This window comes from Squalius cephalus (assembly GCF_949319135.1).
Source record: "Squalius cephalus genome assembly, chromosome: 1".
Classification (NCBI taxonomy): Eukaryota; Metazoa; Chordata; class Actinopteri; order Cypriniformes; family Leuciscidae; genus Squalius; species Squalius cephalus.
In genome coordinates this window covers 10929500-10950305 of record NC_137122.1, presented here as the reverse complement: position 1 = coordinate 10950305, position 20806 = coordinate 10929500, and the positions used below count along the sequence as shown (strand labels likewise).

Below are 20806 nucleotides of genomic sequence, written 5' to 3'. Positions count from 1 at the left end.
TGGGCTGGGCTTGTTTTTTTTTTATAACAAAAAATGTATATTTTTGGGCCAATGTAAAGACCCTTTCACACCAAATGTGAAATAATTAGCCTCAGGCTGAAGGAAATGCAAATTCACACATGTACAGTAGAGGGCGCCGCTCAAACAAACATGAGGAGAAAGACTGAGGCACTTCTCCCCTGATCGCTCAGTTTGACCAGGCTTAGCATTAGGAAGAGTCCTGGTGGTTCCCAACTTCTTCCATTGACGGATGATGGAGGCCACTGTGCTCATTGGGACCTTCAATGCTGCAGACATTTTTCTGTACCCTTCCCCAGATCTGTGCCTTGATACAGTCCTGTCTCAGAGGTCTACAGACAATCCCTTGGACTTCATGGCTTGGTTTGTGCTCTGACATGCACTATTAACTGTGGGCCCTTCTATAGACAGGTGTGTGCCTTACCAAATCATGTCCAATCAACTGAATTTACCACAGGTGGACTCCAATCAAGTTGTAGAAACATCTCAAGGATGATCAGTGGAAATAGGAGGCACCTGAGCTCAATTTTGAGTGTCATGGCAAAGGCTGTGAACACTTATGTACATGCAATTTTTTTTTTTTTTTTCGTTTTTTATTTGTAATAAATTTGCAAAGATTTCAAACTTCTTTCACGTTGTCATTATGGGGTTTTAACGCAGTCCGTTGTTATGGGAAGGAGGCGAAAACTGGCGAATGTTAACACACATTTTAATAAATAAATAAACAAATGCAAAACGAAAGTAAAAGACAGCAGCCCCTCACGGACGACTGCTGTCACATATAATAAAATATAAAACAAAACCTAAATCCAGGCCTGGCCTCTCTCGATCTTCACTGTTGTCGCTCCTCATTTTATGCCTCCGCTCCTCCGTGCGAGATACGAGACCAGTGTCGCTCATTAGTAATCACGCCACCGGCCTCCCGTTGCTCTCTCACAGCCCTCGGCCTCATCCTGCTCGCCACAGGTGTGTTGTTTGTAGAATTTTGAGGAAAATAATGAATTTAATCTATTTTGGAATAAGGCTGTAACATAACAAAATGTGGAAAAAGTGAAGCCCTGTGAATACTTTCTGGATGCACTGTATGAATATGACATTTGAGTGGCACAGTCTGAAGTGTACAGTATTTTCCCTCATCTTTTCTTTCGGTTCGTTGCTGCTTCTCTTTCTGTCATCATCTAACTATGAACTATGTTAGATAACACATCATCTAACAGCTCTACCTAGCCCTATCGCCTAACGATTACAGCCCCATTGACTCCCTGTGCCAATGCATTGACGAAGTCAACAGTTGGATGTGTCAAAACTTTCTTCAGTTAAACAAAGACAAAACTGAAGTCATTGCGTTTGGAAACAAAGATGAAGTTCTCAAGGTGAACGCATACCTTCACTCTAGGGGTCAAACAACTAAAAATCAAGTCAGGAATCTCGGTGTGACACTAGAGTCAGACCTTAGTTTCAGTAGTCATGTCAAAGCAATAACTAAATCAGCATACTATCATCTGAAAATATTGCAAGAATTAGATGCTTTGTTTCCAGACAAGACTTAGAGAAACTTGTGCATGCTTTCATCACCAGCAGGGTGGATTATTGTAATGGACTCCTCACTGGCCTTCCCAAAAAGAACATAAGACAGTTGCAGCTCATACAGAACGCTGCCGCCAGGATTCTGAGCAGAACCAGAAAATATGAACATATCACACCAGTCCTCAGGTCTTTACACTGGCTCCCAGTTAGATTTAGGATTGATTTTAAAGTATTATTACTGGTATATAAATCATTCAATGGCCTAGGACCTCAATATATTGCAGATATGCTCACTGAATATAAGCCCAACAGATCACTCAGATCATTAGGATCACATCAGCTAGAAATACCAAGGGTTCACTCTAAGCATGGCGAGTCCGCTTTTAGCTATTATGCCAGCCGCAGCTGGAACCAGCTTCCAGAGGAGATCAGACGTGCTCCTACTGTAGTCACTTTCAAATCCAGACTCAAAACACATCTGTTTAGCTATGCATTTACTGAATGAGCACTGTGCCACTGCTCGTCCGACTTTCTGTACTGTACTGTATTTTATTTTTTATTTTTCTAAACTGTTTTAATTATTCTTATTTCTTTTTATTATTTTAATTTCTTCTATGTAAAGCACTTTGAATTGCCATTGTGTATGAAATGTGCTATATAAATAAACTTGCCTTGCCTTGCCTAACTCTTCAAAATCTCGCTCATATTCTCTCTTTCTGAATCTTGAAAAGCCAAGACAAGAGGACTATATCTGTCTTCAAAAAATGACCACCAGTTTAATGAATAATGCTCAATTTTAAACTATCAAAATAATGTTTGTTCCTGTTTATTTGTATGTTTGCTTGTTTTAGGGTGTAGAAACTGTTGAGGCCTATATCCCAGATGCCATCTGGTATGACTTTGAGACGGTGAGACCATCCTTTAGCACCACAAACCCATATATATATATATATATACAGTGGAGAAAATAATTATTTGATCCCCTGGATTTTTTGGTTGATATTCTGTCTATATCCGCTAAAATAAACCTACAATAAAATTATTGACCCTTCATTTCTTTGTAAGTGGGCAAACTTACAAAATCAGCATCAAATAATTATTTTCCCCACTTTGTTTTCTAGGAGATAAGGATTCCAGATCGTAAAGCAAAGGTTTCCTTGAACCTGCCCGCTGATAAACTTGGTTTGCACCTGAGAGGAGGAGCCATTCTGCCGGTACAGAGACCAGACGTCACTACTACATACAGGTAATAATGGGAAACCTGGAGATTTATCCTAAAAATACACTGACTCGTATTAAACCATGTACTGTCACTAAACTCTGTCCGTGAGAACACAGTCAATCTGCTCTCAGGGAGTCTTTCAGCTCCGTCCACTTACATAAAACACATCTAACGCCCAAGTGTCTGCTATTTTTTGGAGAGTGTGTTATAGTCTTCTTTGAATTACCATAGTATATTAATGACTACTATTCAGAGCAGTTGTAACATGATTCACAGCATCACTATAACATGGTTAATATTGCAATGTGAGGTTAGGATGATAAATATTTAGATGTGTGGGTTTTGTTGATTGTTCCTCTGTTTTCATTCATCTCGTTCCTGAGGTTATTCACCAACAACAATCCCATCTGAACTTCAGAGGATCTGTTTTCTGTCTGCTCTTGAGTTTCTGGTGAAAGTTGTGTGTTTCCTCAGCCGGCGTCTTCCCATGGGATTGATCGTCGCTCTCGATGACAACGAGGCTGCGTCAGGCGAGCTGTTCTGGGATGACGGAGACTCTCGAGGTATTTTACAGGGACTTGCTTTTGATTCAGAGTTGTTCAGTTCACTGTCAGAAACAAAAACCGACCTTGTACAGGGCTCAATAACAAGAATGTCTGAAGTTCAGATTTCTACTTATATTTCTTATGTTTTAACTTTTTTGATCGGAACAAAATGTGTTAAAAATGCATTTGTTACTGTATTTATTAATCTTTTTTTAATGTTTGTTAATAATATTACAAATTTTCATTGCTGGTTCCTGCTAGCTCAGGTTCATTAAATAATATTGACAGACAAAACTTTTGATTTTAATATTAAAATATTAAAATTACTAATGTAGTTGGCGAATGTTAAGAAATGGAACACTGTTGTAAAGTGTTTCCCAAAATGTATTTATATGACATTCAAAGATTTTAAATTTGGAAGAACAGCTATACTTTAACCCCATGACGGATATAAATGTATACCCACATGTTGCTTAAATGCATCCAAGACTCCAACAAAACATCACCTATGTTAGCAAGATAGAGAAATGTACCATTTAAAATGAGAATCAGAATTTGCAACATCAAAATGTTCAATAAATTAACAGTGTAAAGAAAAACAAATGTTTGCGTCTGCAAGGCATAACAACTCGTGAACATGAGATGTAGTGAAAAAACACTGACCTGAAACTTTCTAATTGATCACAGATTTATCCTTATTATTGAGCCCTATTATAGAGACTAAATCATTAGATTTATCCAAATGTTTCTTGAAAAAATCAGGTTCTCATATATAAAGTTGATTTGTCTCGCATAACTTCTTTCTCTCTTTTTCTTAGATACTGTTTCATCCGGCTCCCACATTCATTACCAGTTTTCTGTGGCTAATGTACATCATCCTAAAGTCACATTTCTATTTTTTGTTTGTTTTTGGATGCCATTACATTGTAGTCATTGAAGTATCTTTGTAAATGGCATCTATTCCTGTAATCTGTAGTAATATGTGATATTTTTCTGTTGGATCAGGATGTCTTGACAATGCACGTTGCCCACAATGGCTACACAGATCCGAACAGCTTGAAGTTTGAGAACATCACAGTGATGGGAGTGAGCGCTGCTCCCGCCTCTGTGCTCGTGTCGGACGGCATCACTACTGACGCTCTGTCCGAGTCCCAGGTTCACTACGATTCCACCAAGAAGGTAGTCATAGTTTTAAAGAGCTTTCTATTCACCACCAAAGTCAACATGAAACTGTGTTTGTGGCCAATTTTACTGATTTTGGTTGAAATGGGTTATTTAACATCCTACAGAAATAGGTCTAATGCACAATGAGACCATGAATATAAAGTAAATGGGGTCCATTTTTATTTAATGTTCACGTTAACATCCCTTTGGAGGATGTTATTGCATCTTCAGATTTGATTGTATTATAAGTCAAAAATAAAAGCTAACAGGCAGATAAATTGACAGAAACCTCAGTTAGTATAGTTTAAAGCCACTCAATTAAAACCAGAAATCGCTGTGATGGTTTGCTTCAAACATCAAAAGAAAGAAATTATAAAAAGAAATATTGTTTACAGAAAGATGAATGAAGCCTATTTTAGGGTCATTAAGTTTTTGTTACATTTTATTTATTTGTTGTAATAAAGAAATTAAATGAAAAAAGTAAAAAAAAAATCTAAAGAATTTAAATATAGCGCGACAAATACTACCATGAACTATGCTTATAGTTGTATTTTACACTTTTTTGTAATGAAAATAATGTTTGAAATGTTTCTGCATTGTAATAAAAAATTCATGCAGTAATGAGAATGTTTATTTCTTATATTTATTTTATAAATATATTTATTTTATATGTAATGTAAATAATACAGCATAATGCAAACATACGTCATGCATTGCAGCTAAAGTCAAAAACAGAAGCTAAAAAGCATATAAATTAACAGAAACTTATATCTATTACTTCCATTAAAAGCCAGGGTTTTCTCAACAATAAGCCATCTGAAAATGTACATCCTTCAAGTGGCTTCACAGAATTCTCCGAAATGTATTTGCTAACTTGACATTCGGAGAACGTCTCTAAACAAAACAGCCGACATAACATAATTTGTACTGTGACCCAGTCCGATGAACCATGTCCCCAGAATGGAGATTGACTTGTGTTTGAAGGTGACATACAGTGCTATGCATAAGTTTAGACACCCATGCTAAAGTTGACTAAAAAGAGGAATAAAAAATCATCTTTTGGAAATTGAACTTAATGCCTTAATTAAAAATAAATACATAAATGATTTTCCTTAAAATACAGGGTGCATAAGTCTGGACACCCCTATGTTAAATTCCCATAGAGGCAGGCAGATTTTTATTTTTAAAGGCCAGTTACTTCATGGATCCAGGATACTATGCATCCTGATAAAGTTCCCTTGGCCTTTGGAATTAAAATAGCCCCACATCATCACATAGCCTTCACCATACCTAGAGATTGGCATGGTTTTATTTCAGTTAGCCTAATAGCTGCTTTGATTTGCATTGAGAGATGATCTTATGGAAAGTACTCCATGCCAAGGGCTGGTAATATTATAATAAGATCCCCTTTATACGTCAGAAGGGGAGAGAAATTTTATCGGCTTGTTTTTTGACATGCTTGCAGAGAAAGGCTTACCAAAACTAAGTTGCTGGGTTTCACTTGTCACATTTTCTCAGTTGGTAGATGCACCGGGGACACAATTATAGCACTTAAACACAGAAAAAGTCAGATTTTCATTATATGTCCCCTTTAACACATAGCAGGTTTCCCTTGGGTCCCAGGAGAGATGCTGTCATTCCAAGAGAGTGTCCAGGGATGCTTTCAAGAGCACACACACATTAGGCTATGATGAAGGGCATTGTTTCCTCCCAGAGCTCAAGCCCTTGGAATGACAACATGAATTTGGTCCTATACCAGACGTGCCACTTTCATTTATTGAAACGCAACGGTATTTGTCATTTTTGTTAATCACATACATACTGTCCTTTGCATTATATAAATCATCATCTGCTAGGTGATGTATCTGAGAAATCTGGAGCTGGAACTGGGGAAGGACTACACAGTCAACTGGGAGGCCAAACACCCAAAAACTCGGCACTTCGACTGTTACCCTGAAGCGGGTTCCGATCAGGCCAAATGTGAAGCCCGCGGCTGCATCTGGGAGGTCAGAGAGCAAAGACATTCAATATGCATAGACACTGTTTGAGCTGAAGTGTGTCTATCCTGTTACTGTTAGAACGTGATTCAACATCTGCTCCAAATGTTTTTATCATCTTTCATAGCCTTCAAGTATTCCCAACGCGCCCTGGTGTTATTACGCCGAGACCCACGGCTACGTCACCAGCAACATTGTTGAAACAGCAAGCGGCATCATTGTAGATATAGAGCGCAATACCAATTTCCCAATTCAACGTTCTCAATCTCGAGACATCAACAAGCTCCGTGTGGAAATCACATTCCTGAGTGGAAAAAGCCTGCGCTGGAAGGTATGCTTTTCTAAATGTAGGATTAGGACCAATGCAATGAGTTAATATTCATATTCATGCATTTGGCATATGCTTTGGTCCCACTAAGTGGCTTTAAGTACTATGTACAATATTCTTATTGTTTTCATGTTGTATTGTAAAACACTATTGAGATGGGATACGGGTAAGGTTAGGGACAGGTGTGTGTGGTATGAGTATATTTAAGGTGTAAGGGATGGGTCAACAGTGTAATTACAAATGTAATTACATACATCAATAACAGCTGAAAGCAGGTATTTTCAAAATATAAGTACAATGTAAAAACATGTATGTACACAATAAGTAAAATGTATGTACACATTGTATCAAATTATTAATTTCAGCGTAAGTACATACTTAAAGCCACTTAGTATAAAGTGGGATTGTTGCTTTTATCCAAGCGACTTACATTGCATTTAAGGTATACTTTGTTAATGTGTTCTCTTGGGAACCCATAACCTTGGTGTTACTAGCACCATTCTCTAATGATGATTTTAAGAATCAGGAGTTAAGTAAATAGATGAAGATATTTAGGACTGAAATCAAGAGTACCACTGATTTTGGTCCTATTGATCTAGATCTTTGACCCAGCCAACGCTCGCTTCGAGGTCCCCGTTCCCCTCGAGCTGCCGGCCGCCCCAGAGACTGAGGAAAACAACAGACTGTACAGGGTTCAGATCCAGAACAAGCCATTCGGGATCCAAATCATCAGAAAGAGCTCAGAAGAAATCATGTGAGTAATACACCTCAATTACTCTGATAACAGAGTGCTCTTTAAATAACAAAAATAAATAAATACTGCGCCATTGACTTTAGAGCAGGTTTCAGTTGGTCAATGGCTCAGTCTGTTTCAATTCCTCAAATTAGCAATGCATCATCAATGCGCCTGAACACACACCTCGTTTTCAGACCAGCAGCTCATGGGTGAACGAATGGGCCCAAATGCATTCGCTATTTAAACAACGTGGCGCAGGACATGAAAAATGAAAACTGCGTTGGGCTGAAACTAGCAAAACACACTTGCATCGCGCCTGGGGCTGCATTGCACCGTGTTTAAGATAGGGTCCTATAACTTAAATACGAGACAAATGAGGGTATTTAACGACAATGTGATTAATTAATGAATCTCCATGACAACTCATTAGTGGCAAAGGAAAACAGGAACTACTGTAGAAACTAATACAACCTAAAAGTCCATGAAAGTGAACAAAGATAACAAAAAAAAAATGTCTGAGACGGACTTATGTCATTTACATTCATGCATTTTGCAGACGCATTACATTCAAGGTATACTTTTTATCAACTGAATCTATTTTTTTGGCTAAAACAAATTAGTGTTTTTATATTTTAAATATATTTTAAATAAAATGCATTAAATATAAATAAATATATTGGACTATAAAACACAGTTTGCCTTCTTAATATAAGGAACTTATTTATCAGTGTTCTCAAAGTTCTGCTAAATCTCTTCTCCTCTAGATGGGACTCTGCTGTGCCAGGGTTCACATTCTCCGATCAGTTCCTTCAGATCTCCACACGCCTCCCCTCAAACTATGTCTATGGTGTTGGTGAAACCGAGCACCCCAGCTACAATCATGACCTCAACTTTCACACATACGGCCTGTTTGCCAAAGACCAGCCTCCAGGGGTGAGTGTCCGAACCAGTGCTGATGTTTTACAAGCCTGATATATAATGTCATCTGCACTCACAAACGGCTGATTCATTCAGGAATGAAGTAAATAATATTGCGTCTGATATTGCGCTTATTGATTGTTATTTTATTGCTCATACAGGTGTATTTTCACCCTGATATCTTCAATTTTCGGGTCATTCTGCTTTCTGTAGGCTTCAGAGAAATGGGATTTGCATTGTTCTTAAGCCAAATAAAAATCTCTCATTGACACTACATTGTCTGGAGCAGAACTGAAATCACATCACAAACTCAAACTCTGATCTCTTTCTGCCCATCTGTAGTATAAACTGAACAGTTATGGAGTCCATCCCTTCTACATGGGTCTGGAGAAATCAAAAAACGCTCATGGCGTCCTCCTGCTCAACAGCAATGCCATGGGTGAGTACAAACACACACTAAACATGTGTGACCCACTGGACACAACCTGTGCTGAATGCTGTAAGAGTAACCAAAAACGTAAAACCTTTGATATGTTTTGGCCATTCGTTTACACAACAACTGCGCATTGGGTGCCTGAAAACACGAAGTTCTTAAAACAGGTTTCAAAGTGACTGCAAAGTTTTTGAAACCGGCATCGTTGTAGACAACAAAAACTCGAATCTCTGAATGCTTAGACACAATGCTTAGTCTCGAGGACTTTATTTTCTTATTAAATTTATTTGTTTTGGAATCTCTTGACTCATCTTAATCTTTGGACTTTTAGTATTCTGACAGAATAACCGACCTCAAAATGGAAATTTGCCATTGCCCAAAAGGGACTTACTTTTTTGGATTTTACCGTGGAATTCTGCCGCCACTAATTACGATGATTAGATACTAAAATCCCTGTTTTGGACCGGGGAGAATTACCACTAGCCTGTAGACCTCCCAGACATCAAAGGACCTAGCTGGAGGGAGGCCATTATCAGATGTCTGGACTGGAGAGAGTGTCACGAAACTGCTCTGAGACACAAAGGTAGAGATCCAATTGCAGCTTTATTTGAAACGTAATCCAGAATCGTAATCAGCACAAGCAGGGGTCAAACACAGGAAGGCAGTCCAAACAAACAAATAAACAAACAATCAAAACAGGCAGGGGTCAGAGGCAAAAGAGTAATCCAGGGAACAGGCAAGAAATCCAAAAACCAAGAGACATGAAACCAGGGAAAACGCTCTGTGTGGTGCGACAGCCAGCGCCCCCAGTGATGGAGCTGCCAGAGCCTGGCGTGATGGAGCTGCCAGCGCTACAAAATGCACCCAAGCCTAACATCGACCCGGAGTCTGAGCACCACAAGTCTGACCTGGGGGGTTCCCTGTCCACACCCTCACCGGAGTGAGTGAGTGCACTCTGAACTCTGTGGATAAAATTCTGGAAATTGGAGAGGACTGTTCTCTGCCCCTGTTAATCCCTTCCTTCTCAGAAGTACCATCTTTAGATTGTCTGGTCCCGCCCAGCCTCCCTCTCCCGCCTCCTCTTCCAGATCCAGCCCAGTCTCCGTCATTTCCAGTCAGTTTTGTCGTCATCCTCTGCCTGCTATCTGCGGTATGGATTCTCCAACTGGACTGGGGGATCCCCTGGCTGCGCTGATCCTGTATCTCAACCCCATTGTCCTGACTCCTCTGCCTTCACTCCTTCCTCCCAGGGCATCTCTGGGGACCATCGGGCTCACGACTCCACGGGGCCCTTTTGGCCTACCGGCTCCACATAGGTCAGACATATCCAGCTCATCACCATGGACATGTGAGCTGTCCGCTGCGCTCCGATCCTCCACTCCTTCAGCTCAGTCTGGCTCCACCTTCCCTCAGGCTCAGCGTCAGTCCTCAGTCGCACCGGTTCCGTTGCAGCCCTGGTACCCCAGTTGCACTTCCGGGGTTGTGGTTGCAGCCCAGTCGCACTAAAGCAGTCTGCCCCCAAAGCCTGAGATGTCGCCTGGTTCCAGCAACGCACCGTCTGCACCCAGGTCTCCAGCTCCATCGACTCCACCACTGTCGTTTGTCCCCGGTCACTCCTGTTTGCCTGCCTGTTCCCATCCCTTCAGCAACTCCTCGTGCACCTTCTGAACCTCCTCCTCTTGCATACTACAGTGCGAGGACATGCCAGTGCGGCGGAAAGTCACACTTATTTAGTTATCTTGTCTTACTTTCATTTTTATGGACTTTTAGTTTGCTCAGCATTGTTTCTTGTTTCCACTTGTTTGTTACTATGGTTACTGATTAAATTGAGCACACCTGTTATTTTTCTGTTCATTGTCTGTGTAGATTTAAGTTCCTCTGAGTTCTCAGTTCACTGTCAGTTATTGTTTCTGTTAGTGCTTATGCTTAGACACATTGTCTCGTGGACTTAGATTATCTGAATGTATTTTCTTATTAAATTCATTTGTTTTCTTTTAGTATCATGACTTTTAGTATTGTGACAGAGTCACATGGATGATGTCATGCTTTTCTCTTTTTTTTTGCTCTTAGATGTGACCATCCTGCCGACTCCAGCTCTGACCTACCGCACCATCGGAGGAATCTTGGACTTCTACATGGTGATGGGACCCACTCCAGAAGCTGTGGTTCAACAGTACACTGAGGTGTGTGTGTGTGTGTGTGTGTGTGTGTGTGTGTGTGTGTGTGTGTGTGTGTGTGTGTGTGTGTGTGTGTGTGCAGTGCTGGGGGGCCTTCAGGAATATGGTTGGGAACCACCATCTTAAGCCACTTGAATATATATGTTCTAAAATGTAAGTGCATCAAATGTAAAATATTTATCTCTTGGTTTTGTTTGACAGATGATCGGCCGCCCGGTTCTTCCAGCCTATTGGTCGCTTGGATTCCAGCTTTGTCGCTACGGTTACGCCAATGATGCGGAGATCGCAGATCTTTACAACGACATGAAAGCTGCTAAAATTCCTTATGTAAGTGACCTCATCTTTTACACTTCTGATGTCTTTGGTCATTAAATGTAATGATCATAATATCTGACCTTTGATCCCTCATAGGATGTTCAATATGCAGACATTGACTACATGGAGAGGCAGATGGACTTTACTCTGGACAAGGAGAACTTCAAGGGACTGCCTGCTCTGGTGGACCGCATGAGGGCTGAGGGGATGCGCTATATCTTCATTTTGGTACCAACAATTCTTAATTACTGTTGTTTCCATAAAAGGGTAAAAGATGTCGGAATGAGAACAGAGCTTATAAATATAGATGGATGTAGTCTGACATCAGTATGGCCAGAAACATGCAGTGAAATGCTTTCTGTAGCAAAACTACATGCTTTATTTGTTTGTGTGCTTCAGGACCCGGCAATAGCAGCCAATGAGACTAAAGGCTCCTACCCTGCGTTTGATACCGGGATTGAAAAAGACGTTTTCATCAAATGGCCTCCTAAGCTCAGCGATGACATTGTGTGGGGAAAGGTATGACAACCGCAAAGAGAAAGAGCAGCATATATTGATGTATACTGAGTCAATACCTCATAGTTTTGTTGACTATGTTTGACTGACTAAGTTTGGGGCGCTTCATGTTCTGTGGTATCTTGAACTCTGTAGCTTTTAAAACATTGATTTGCTTGTGTTGCAGTTTAAGTATAATATGATTGTCTATGCAACAGGATATGGAAATAAAGAAAGTTTGCCATTGCTCAGTGAGGGATTGACAGTCAGCCTACAAAAAACTGAGTTTGTAAATTATTATTATTACTTCATGCCATTTTTATTATCATACCAATTTCCATAATTTTCTCAAACAGGATGAATGTTTTGTAGTAAAACAAATCAAATAATAGCACAAAACAGCACTGAATTCATCAGATCCTTTGCTAATACTTACTGTCGTTTTCCCTCAAAAATATCATTACTTCCTTGATGTCATTATCCTGAGATGTCATTATTATGTTTTGTTATGCTGCATTCTCCAGGTCCTAAAATGGAAGTTTCCCAACTCCTACTTGGGAATAACCACTGAAAGGCAAATTAATCAACCCATACTTCAGTCAGAAGTTTCATTTGATGATGAATGAAGCAAAATTCTGTTGATTATTTTCAAATGTGGCGGAAGAAATCAGATTCAGAGTTTGGGGTTAAATGAGGTTAAAGTGGGAAACTTCATCTGGAACGCAACATTAGTTGAAGAGATTTTTTTTATTTGTTTGGAGCATTTTGATTAGAGAACCTGTTCATCTGATGTTTTGTATGATGTGGACATGTACTGAAAGCAGGAATGATCCTGAACCCCTGATTTTAGCAGTTGATTTGCTCTCATAGGTGTGGCCTGATTATCCCAATGTGGATGTGGACAATTCCTTGGACTGGGATACTCAAGTAAAGGTAACTGCCTCTTTCTCTCTTGTTCCATTTTTATTATTTTTCTATATATATATATATATTTATATATTAGGGCTGTCAAACGATTAGTCGCGATTAATCGCATCCAAAATAAAAGTTTGTGTTTACATAATATATGTGTGTGTATGGAGTATAATTATTTTCTATATATAAATACACACACATGCATATATATTTAAAGGGGGGGTACAATGGTGTTTCATGTATTCAGAGTTGTTTACAGTGTTAAAGAGATAGATTCTCATGCTAAACATGGGCAAAGTTTTAAAAAAATATTTTGGACGAATAACGGAGAATTTCTATGCTGAAAATCTTACTTCCGGGTTGGTACAAGTTTCGGCTGTTTTTTTTTTAGATCGTGGATCTAATGACGTAGATAAGAGTGGAACTCCTTATATGAGCATTTCTCTCGGAAAAGCTCGCCCGCGAGCACGTCGACTAGAGGAGAGCGAGACCGCGCACATCAACGCGCTTCAACAGGAAATCATCGGCAGCGCTGCATAGGATTTGTTCAAGAATGTCTCCAAAAAAGTGTGTATTTGGATGTGAGGGAAAGCTTACCGTGTTCAGTTTTCCAAAGAACCCAGTGTTACAGGAACAGTGGATGCAGTTTGTTTTTCCGGGGCAGCAACGGAGTGTAGGAAGTGCGGTTGTGTGTTCTGGTCGTTTCAGTGACGAATGTTTTATTAACAAGGCTCAGGTCGACGCTGGATTTGCAAATCGTTTGCTATTAAAACGTGGAGCGGTCCCAGTGATAAAAGACCCCATTCATAAGTACAACTGGATCAGATTTCTGTCTTTTGCTGGAAATCAAGGACTACCGCTTGACTCTATAGCTCCGCCTCCAGGACTTCGGCTTTTTCCGGAGAGAATCGGAAAGCTGTATTTTTCTTTTCTAAATATAATAAAACTAAACACTTTTTTGAGATATTAAGGATGCACTACTACTCTATAGGTACTCAAGATTAACATGAGATTAGGTGAAACTGTGCATGTTATGTACCCTTTAAGAAAAATGTGTTATTTATATGTAAAATATTTATATATAATATAAATTATATATAATATAAATATATATACACAGTATATACATGCAAATATTTCTTAAATATATACATGCATGTGTGTGTATTTATATATAGAAAATAATTATACACCGTACACACACATATATTATGTAAAAATAAACTTTTATTTTGGATGCGATTAATCGCGATTAATCGTTTGACAGCCCTAATATATATATATATATATATATATATATATATATCGCTTTCTTTCTATTTCTATCACTGTTTAATCAGAGAACCGGACACCTTTTTTTTTGCTCCCCCATATTCAAGTTTATTCATACTGAAATCATCAGTACAATGGGGAGTCAAGCGAGATGAGTGTGATATCATAGATATTATCAACCAGTCAGCATGTAGAAGACACAGCATCAGCCAATGAGCACATACTAGTGCTATGCTGTGGTAAACAAACTCAAACTCAGCCAATCAGAACAGATAAGAAGTACATTACTGATTAAAAAAATTAGCAAACATGCAATCTGCTTGTAGAAATGGTTAAAGCATCTTGTCCAACCTAATGTTTCTTTCATTTAAACTTTCAGCTGTTCCGAGCGTTCGTGGCGTTCCCTGATTTCTTCAAGAAAAGTACAGCAGAGTGGTGGGGAGAGCAGATTAAAGACTATTACAACAACGTCATGAAGTTTGATGGACTTTGGATCGTGAGTGCTTTGTTTTTGTCATTTTTCATGTTGGAATGAAAAGTAAAGCAATTTTATGAATTAAAATTGTACAAGATGTTCTTTGAGGACATCTGTGCTATTACACGCCATTGTTGCTCTTAAAACAACACATCCTTAATAATTAAATTCCTCCAAAATTGAGGAAAATGATAAGAATGTTGTTGAAATCTTAACAAGTATGTTGATTCATGAATACATCTTGTCAGAGTCATGTTGAGCTGTGCAAGAACAAGTGAAGGTTTAGCATAGCCACGCCCCATTTCTACACTCATTTGCATATCATCACATTTATCCCCTTTGGATTGATTGGATGATAATACTGTCATTGTGTTTTGCTTTCTGAAGGACATGAATGAGCCGGCCAGTTTTGTGCATGGCACCGTCGGAGAGAAGTGTTTAGGGGATCAAACTTTGGAAAATCCTCCATACATGCCCCGTAAGTTCTTATGAGCGCATCCTGGCATGAATACTTGGCTCCAGAGATTTTACAACACCATAGTCAACATTGACTAGGCCTGCTCCTGACTGAAGATTTTTTAGTCGACCGGTAGTCGTTCATTTAAATCATTAATTGACTAAGCGCTTGCTTATATTAATTTAATTACTTTAATATACTCTGGGAGTGAAGATATACTCTAGCACACACATGAAGCTTGAAACAAAGCACTGGCAAAAATCATGACTGTGAATGTGTCAGAAAAAATAGCAAGAAGATTATTTAGATTATTTATTAATGAACCAGTTTTTGGGCGCAAAGATGAAGTTGACAATGCTGACACGTCATCTCTGCAGTATAGCTCATTTCGAGAGGAAACTGAGACGGCAGAAAGCACATCCTGATGTTTTCTTTATTTTACAAAGGCACAATGTTTTCTTGTTATTGTGAGTTTCCTCAAATTAAAATAAATGACTATTTTGAGCGATGTATTACTCTTATCTGTATGACCAAAAATGAGGGAATATAGTAATCACGCCGGCATCTCTGTGCAAGCGAGCGATACCTCAGCTTCCCAACATTTACACTAGTATTTAGCACTTTCTGTCCAAAATGAATCTGTATGTGTGTGATCTTTTCCCAGCACTGGAGTCCATGCATAGAGGTCCAAACCATAAGACTATGTGCATGAACAGCGAGCAGATCCTCGATGATGGCACACGCGTCACGCATTATGATGTCCACAACTTGTACGGATGGTCTCACACCAAACCCACTTATGAGTGAGTTTTCTGTTCCTCCATATTCACTACTATATTTATTTCTTGGTTCTTCTGATACGAGTTTTGATTGCTTTTTGTGTTTATCATCATCATAATATCATTATTATCAAAGCTTTATTAAGGACTCATATGGTCCAAAACACAAACAGTAACTGACACAAACAATTACAGACAAACACAAACAAAAAAATCACACAATATCACATATTTACATTTAGGCTAAAACGTCAATGGTTCCACACACTGGAGGAGAACCTGACTGAACTTAGGGCCGGGTTTGTCAGTGTTGAAATTATGCTATGTGTATTTCACAGTGCTTTGCTTAGTACCACTGGAAAGAGAGGAGTGGTTGTTACCCGCTCAACATACCCGTCTAGTGGGCGCTGGGCAGGACATTGGCTGGGAGACAACTACTCCAGCTGGGACCAGCTTCTGAAGTCCATCATAGGTATGATGATGATGCTTATTATTTGGTGCTTCTTGGTCTCTACTGTACAGTTCAGTGTATAAACTTAATATCTGTATGAATGAAAACCAAAACCTCCCTCCCTCCCTTTCTATCTTTCAGGCATGATGGAGTTCAGCATATTTGGCATCCCTTACGTAAGTGCCTCTCTCGTCCTATTGATCTATCATTTGTGCTTTATTTCCTTTCAAATAAATTTTTTTGTTCATTTGGGTTACACTAGCATGCAGCCACTACACTGACTCTAGATTTTATTTATGAATGCTCTGTTTTACAGAGAACTATATTTGTGTTTCTATCACTTTCGTTACAGACCGGCGCTGATATCTGTGGCTTCTTTAACCATGCCGAATACGAGATGTGCCTGCGCTGGATGCAGCTCGGAGCTTTCTACCCGTTCTCCAGAAACCACAACACCATTAACATGCCAGTAAGAACACACACTCCCAGCATCTGTTTATGGACAGATTGAGGATTTCTGGACCAAAAACTTGATTATCTTATTCTAAGCCTATAGGTATGATATTAGTATGAATGTATTGTGTCAGAGGTCTTTTCCCTTTTAAAAGCTCTCATGTTTTTCAGTACATTATAATATTTTTAGATCCTTCATCACTGTGCTAATGAAGCTTGTGTGAGAATCCATTCATGTTTTCTTCAGAAGTACTGAACGATGATGATCTGATCTTTGACAGAGGCAGGACCCCGTGGCCTGGGGATCGGAGTTTGCTGCTGTGTCTCGTGATGTGCTGAATATTCGCTACACCCTCCTGCCATACCTGTACACACTGATGTACGAAGCTCACGCTCATGGAAACACTGTGGTCAGACCCCTTCTGCACGAGTGAGTGTTTCTCAAGAGTTCACTCAAACACACATGAAAATCACCCAAAACCATGAGCAAGATGTTCAGCAGAACATCACATCAACTATCCCTTTAAGACCTTCACGCTTTTCTGACTGGCAATCTGATGGACGAGTCTGGGTTTGGCGGTTTTCAGGAGAACGGTACTTGCCTGACTGCATTGTGCCAAGTGTAAAGTTTGGTGGAGGGGGGATTATGGTGTGGGGTTGTTTTTCAGGGCTTGGCCCCTTAGTTCCAGTGAAAGTAACTCTTAATGCTGCAGCACACCAAGACATTTCGGACACTTTCATGCTCCCAACTTTGTGGGAACAGTTTGGCGATGTTCCTGTTCCAACATGACTGCACACCAGTGCACAAATCAAGGTCCATAAAGACATGGATGAGTGAGTTTGGTGTGGAGGAACTGGACTGTCCTGCACAGAGTCCTGACCTCAGCCTGATAGAGCACCTTTAGGATGAATTAGAGCAGAGACTGAGAGCCAGGCCTTCTCGTCCACCATCAGTGTCTTACCTCACTAATGCGCTTCCAGAAGAATGGTCAAAAATTCCCATAAACACACTCCTAAACTTTGTGGAAAGTGTTCCCAATAGAGTTGAAACTGTTATAGCTGCAAAGGGCTGGCCAAATCCATATTAAACCCTACGGATTAAGAATGGGATGTTATTAAAGTTCATGTGCATGTAAAGGCATTCATCCCAAAACTTTTGCCAATATTGTGTATCTTCATCACATTATCTTCAGTCCACCCTCTTGTTTCAAATTACATCTCCCCCAAAGCATCATGGGAATGACTAATCAGAACTTGGGCCAGATTCTCTGTCTGTGTATTGCTCTCAACCTTAAAAATTCATCATGTTCATATGCAAAAAAACATTTTCTTAAAAAGTGTTCCAGTGTTGATGAGATCATGTCCAGTGTTGATGAGCTCATGTCCAGTGTTGATGAGATCATGTCCAGTGTTGATGAGCTCATGTCCAGTGTTGATGAGATCATGTCCAGTGTTGAAGAGATCATGTCCAGTGTTGAAGAGATCATGTCCAGTGTTGAAGAGATCATGTCCAGTGTTGAAGAGATCATGTCCAGTGTTGAAGAGATCATGTCCAGTGTTGAAGAGATCATGTCCAGTGTTGATGAGATCATGTCCAGTGTTGAAGAGATCATGTCCAGTGTTGATGAGATCATGTCCAGTGTTGAAGAAATCATGTTCTGTATTGCAGGTTTGTCACAGATGAAAACACATGGAAGATCGACAGACAGTTCCTCTGGGGTCCCGCTCTTCTGATCACACCTGCACTGGACCCGGTACTGAACACACACACACACACACAAACACAACTGTGTTCATGCTACACAAACACAACTCCACTGTGTTAATGCTACAAGTCAGAGTCTCCATTAGTCATTTATGAGTTTTGAGGTTGCTCACATAAACTTAAATGATGCCCCTGTACTGACACACATGTGTTGTTTGTGTAGTTGTTAATTGCTGTCCCATTGGTTTTGTTTTGTGAAGGGTGTTACTGTGGTCAGGGGCTACGTGCCAAACGCTCGCTGGTACGATTACCACACGGTAAGCATTTCATCAGCAAGCATGCCAGATTTCTGTTGCAGGTCAATGAAAGATCAGTCATAAGGCACTCTCTTTTCTGCTGGTGTGTGATTGGTCCACCAGGGTGAAGTTGTTGGAGTGCGAGGACAGTTTGTGGATATGGAAACACCATTATGGAAAATTAACCTGCACGTGAGAGGAGGACACATCCTGCCCTGGCAGAAAGCAGAGAGCAACACACACTACAGGTCAAGAAGCTGCCCGCCATCTTTATTAAGACTTCTGACATTTCTCTAGAGTTGCATAGGAGTTTATTTTCCACTTTCAAAAGGTTTCTTGCTAGACAAACAGTCCATTTTCTTTTACATACCCATATTCCACTCTCTCTTTGTGTCTTTAAGAGTTCACATTGTTGTTCATCAAGATGACCAAGTTTCTGATCGCTGAATAAGTATTAAAGAACCCATATTATGCTTTTTCAGATATTCCCTTTCATTCAGTGTGTAATAGAGCTCTTTGTGAATGTAAAATGTCTGCAAAGTTGAAAGATCAAAGTGCAGATAAAAGGAGTTTTATATCACTGTGTATCAAGAGCTGAGATTCAGATATGATAATGAGCATTTGGTTTCTGACCAATCACAGCAGACTGGGTCATCTGACCAATCAGAGCAGAGCAGCTGTCAGAGAGGCGGGGTTTAGAGAGACTGAATCCTTGACTGAAGCGTTTCAGACACTGAGATGTTGCTTGTGAACCTGTTATAGGAGACTCCAATACAACACTAGGAACCTTTAAAATATCATAATAAGGACAGTTTAATATGTAAATGTAGGTGTTAATATGTTTATTATTGTGATGTCACAACACTAATGTAATGTTCACTGTTTTGTTTTGTGTGTTTTTTCTTCTTGTAGTCGTCTGAATCCTCTGGGTCTTCTTGTTGCTCTTGATGATGGAGGTTCAGCACATGGATCCTTGTTCTGGGATGACGGAGAGGGAATTGGTGAGTTATGTGTGTGTGTGAGTGAGTGAGTGAGTGAGTGAGTGAGTGAGTGAGTGAGTGAGTGAGTGAGTGAGTGAGAGAGAGAGAGAGTGTGTGTGTGTGTGTGGGGGGGGGGAGTGGGGGGGGGGGGTTGAATATGTATCTTCAATTTAGTTTGTACATCATCCTAAAACCCTTTTTTTGCTTCTTTCTCCTTACAGATACTGTTCAGAACAAGCGTTTCCTCTTGACAACTTTCACTGCGTCTTCGGTACGTTCATTTGTTTAGAAGAAAGCTATGTGTGCAGTTCTTTCAGATTTATTTGGATTGTGTTCATTAAATCCAATAGGGAATCCAAGTGTGTAACGTGTGTAACAGCTGTCCTGTGTGTTTATGTGTGTAACAGCTGTGTTTATATGTGTGTAACATCTGTGTGTTTATATGTGTGTAATAGCTGTGTAGGTTTCTACTGAATGAAGCCCTAGCGTGACACTTTGTCCACTCCCTTATCGTCCGAATCCACATCAATTATCCACAGGACCACTCGTGAAAAAAAATGTGTCCGTTTACTCAGTTAGCAACAAAAACATCAGCACAGGAATATTACAGAAAATGAAATGATTAATTAACGACAAAAAAAGAAAGGGAGATAGAGAAAAAAAGGTAAATAAACTGTGAGGCTCCACTCTCTGCTTGCCTGACTGTTCAATCCGAAAACTTTACCCTTCTCGCGAGAGTATTCCAAACATGCGATAACAGTCCTCTATTCCCAAAATATCACCAATGTAATATAAATGCACTCTAAATTATCCACACACGTTTTAGATAATTACAAAATTAACTCCTTGCATTACTGTAAATATTAACTGCATCAACCTGTAAATACTGTAAATATTCCCTTCAATTTCCTCCACATAAATGAATCATGTAAATTACTATTTAACGCATAAATTAAAATTATTTATCAGTTAACTGCATTTAGGCTCCTACAAGCTGTCTTGTGTGTTTATGTGTGTAACAGCTGTGTTTATATGTGTGTAACAGCTGTGTTTATATGTGTGTAACATCTGTGTGTTATGTGTGTAACAGCTGTGTGTTTATGTGTGTAACATCTGTGTGTTCATATGTGTGTAACAGCTGTCCTGTG

The 20806-nt window shown here is 39.6% G+C and overlaps 2 protein-coding genes across 2 annotated transcripts in view; one reads left to right on the top strand and one right to left on the bottom strand.

Moving 5' to 3' along the window:
- Positions 1-20806, bottom strand: part of LOC307163209 (uncharacterized protein) — a 325993-nt gene that overhangs the window by 104617 nt on the left and 200570 nt on the right. The window lies entirely within an intron of this gene.
- The window catches only part of LOC307171082 (sucrase-isomaltase, intestinal-like), a gene marked incomplete at its 5' end in the record, with an annotated part of 38207 nt that overhangs the window by 15602 nt on the left and 1799 nt on the right, over positions 1-20806 (top strand). Inside the window, 27 exons of the mRNA XM_079892466.1 lie at positions 2397-2453; positions 2667-2791; positions 3242-3330; positions 4131-4180; positions 4318-4491; positions 6333-6482; positions 6601-6804; positions 7401-7555; positions 8302-8470; positions 8798-8894; positions 10959-11071; positions 11267-11392; positions 11477-11608; positions 11780-11899; positions 12746-12808; positions 14442-14558; positions 14925-15015; positions 15659-15797; positions 16112-16245; positions 16366-16400; positions 16577-16693; positions 16959-17107; positions 18347-18431; positions 18643-18699; positions 18802-18926; positions 19591-19679; positions 19880-19929. Of these exons, the coding sequence (XP_079748592.1) occupies positions 2397-2453; positions 2667-2791; positions 3242-3330; positions 4131-4180; positions 4318-4491; positions 6333-6482; positions 6601-6804; positions 7401-7555; positions 8302-8470; positions 8798-8894; positions 10959-11071; positions 11267-11392; positions 11477-11608; positions 11780-11899; positions 12746-12808; positions 14442-14558; positions 14925-15015; positions 15659-15797; positions 16112-16245; positions 16366-16400; positions 16577-16693; positions 16959-17107; positions 18347-18431; positions 18643-18699; positions 18802-18926; positions 19591-19679; positions 19880-19929 (3012 nt within the window). The remainder of the gene's footprint in view (positions 1-2396; positions 2454-2666; positions 2792-3241; positions 3331-4130; positions 4181-4317; positions 4492-6332; positions 6483-6600; positions 6805-7400; positions 7556-8301; positions 8471-8797; positions 8895-10958; positions 11072-11266; positions 11393-11476; positions 11609-11779; positions 11900-12745; positions 12809-14441; positions 14559-14924; positions 15016-15658; positions 15798-16111; positions 16246-16365; positions 16401-16576; positions 16694-16958; positions 17108-18346; positions 18432-18642; positions 18700-18801; positions 18927-19590; positions 19680-19879; positions 19930-20806) is intronic.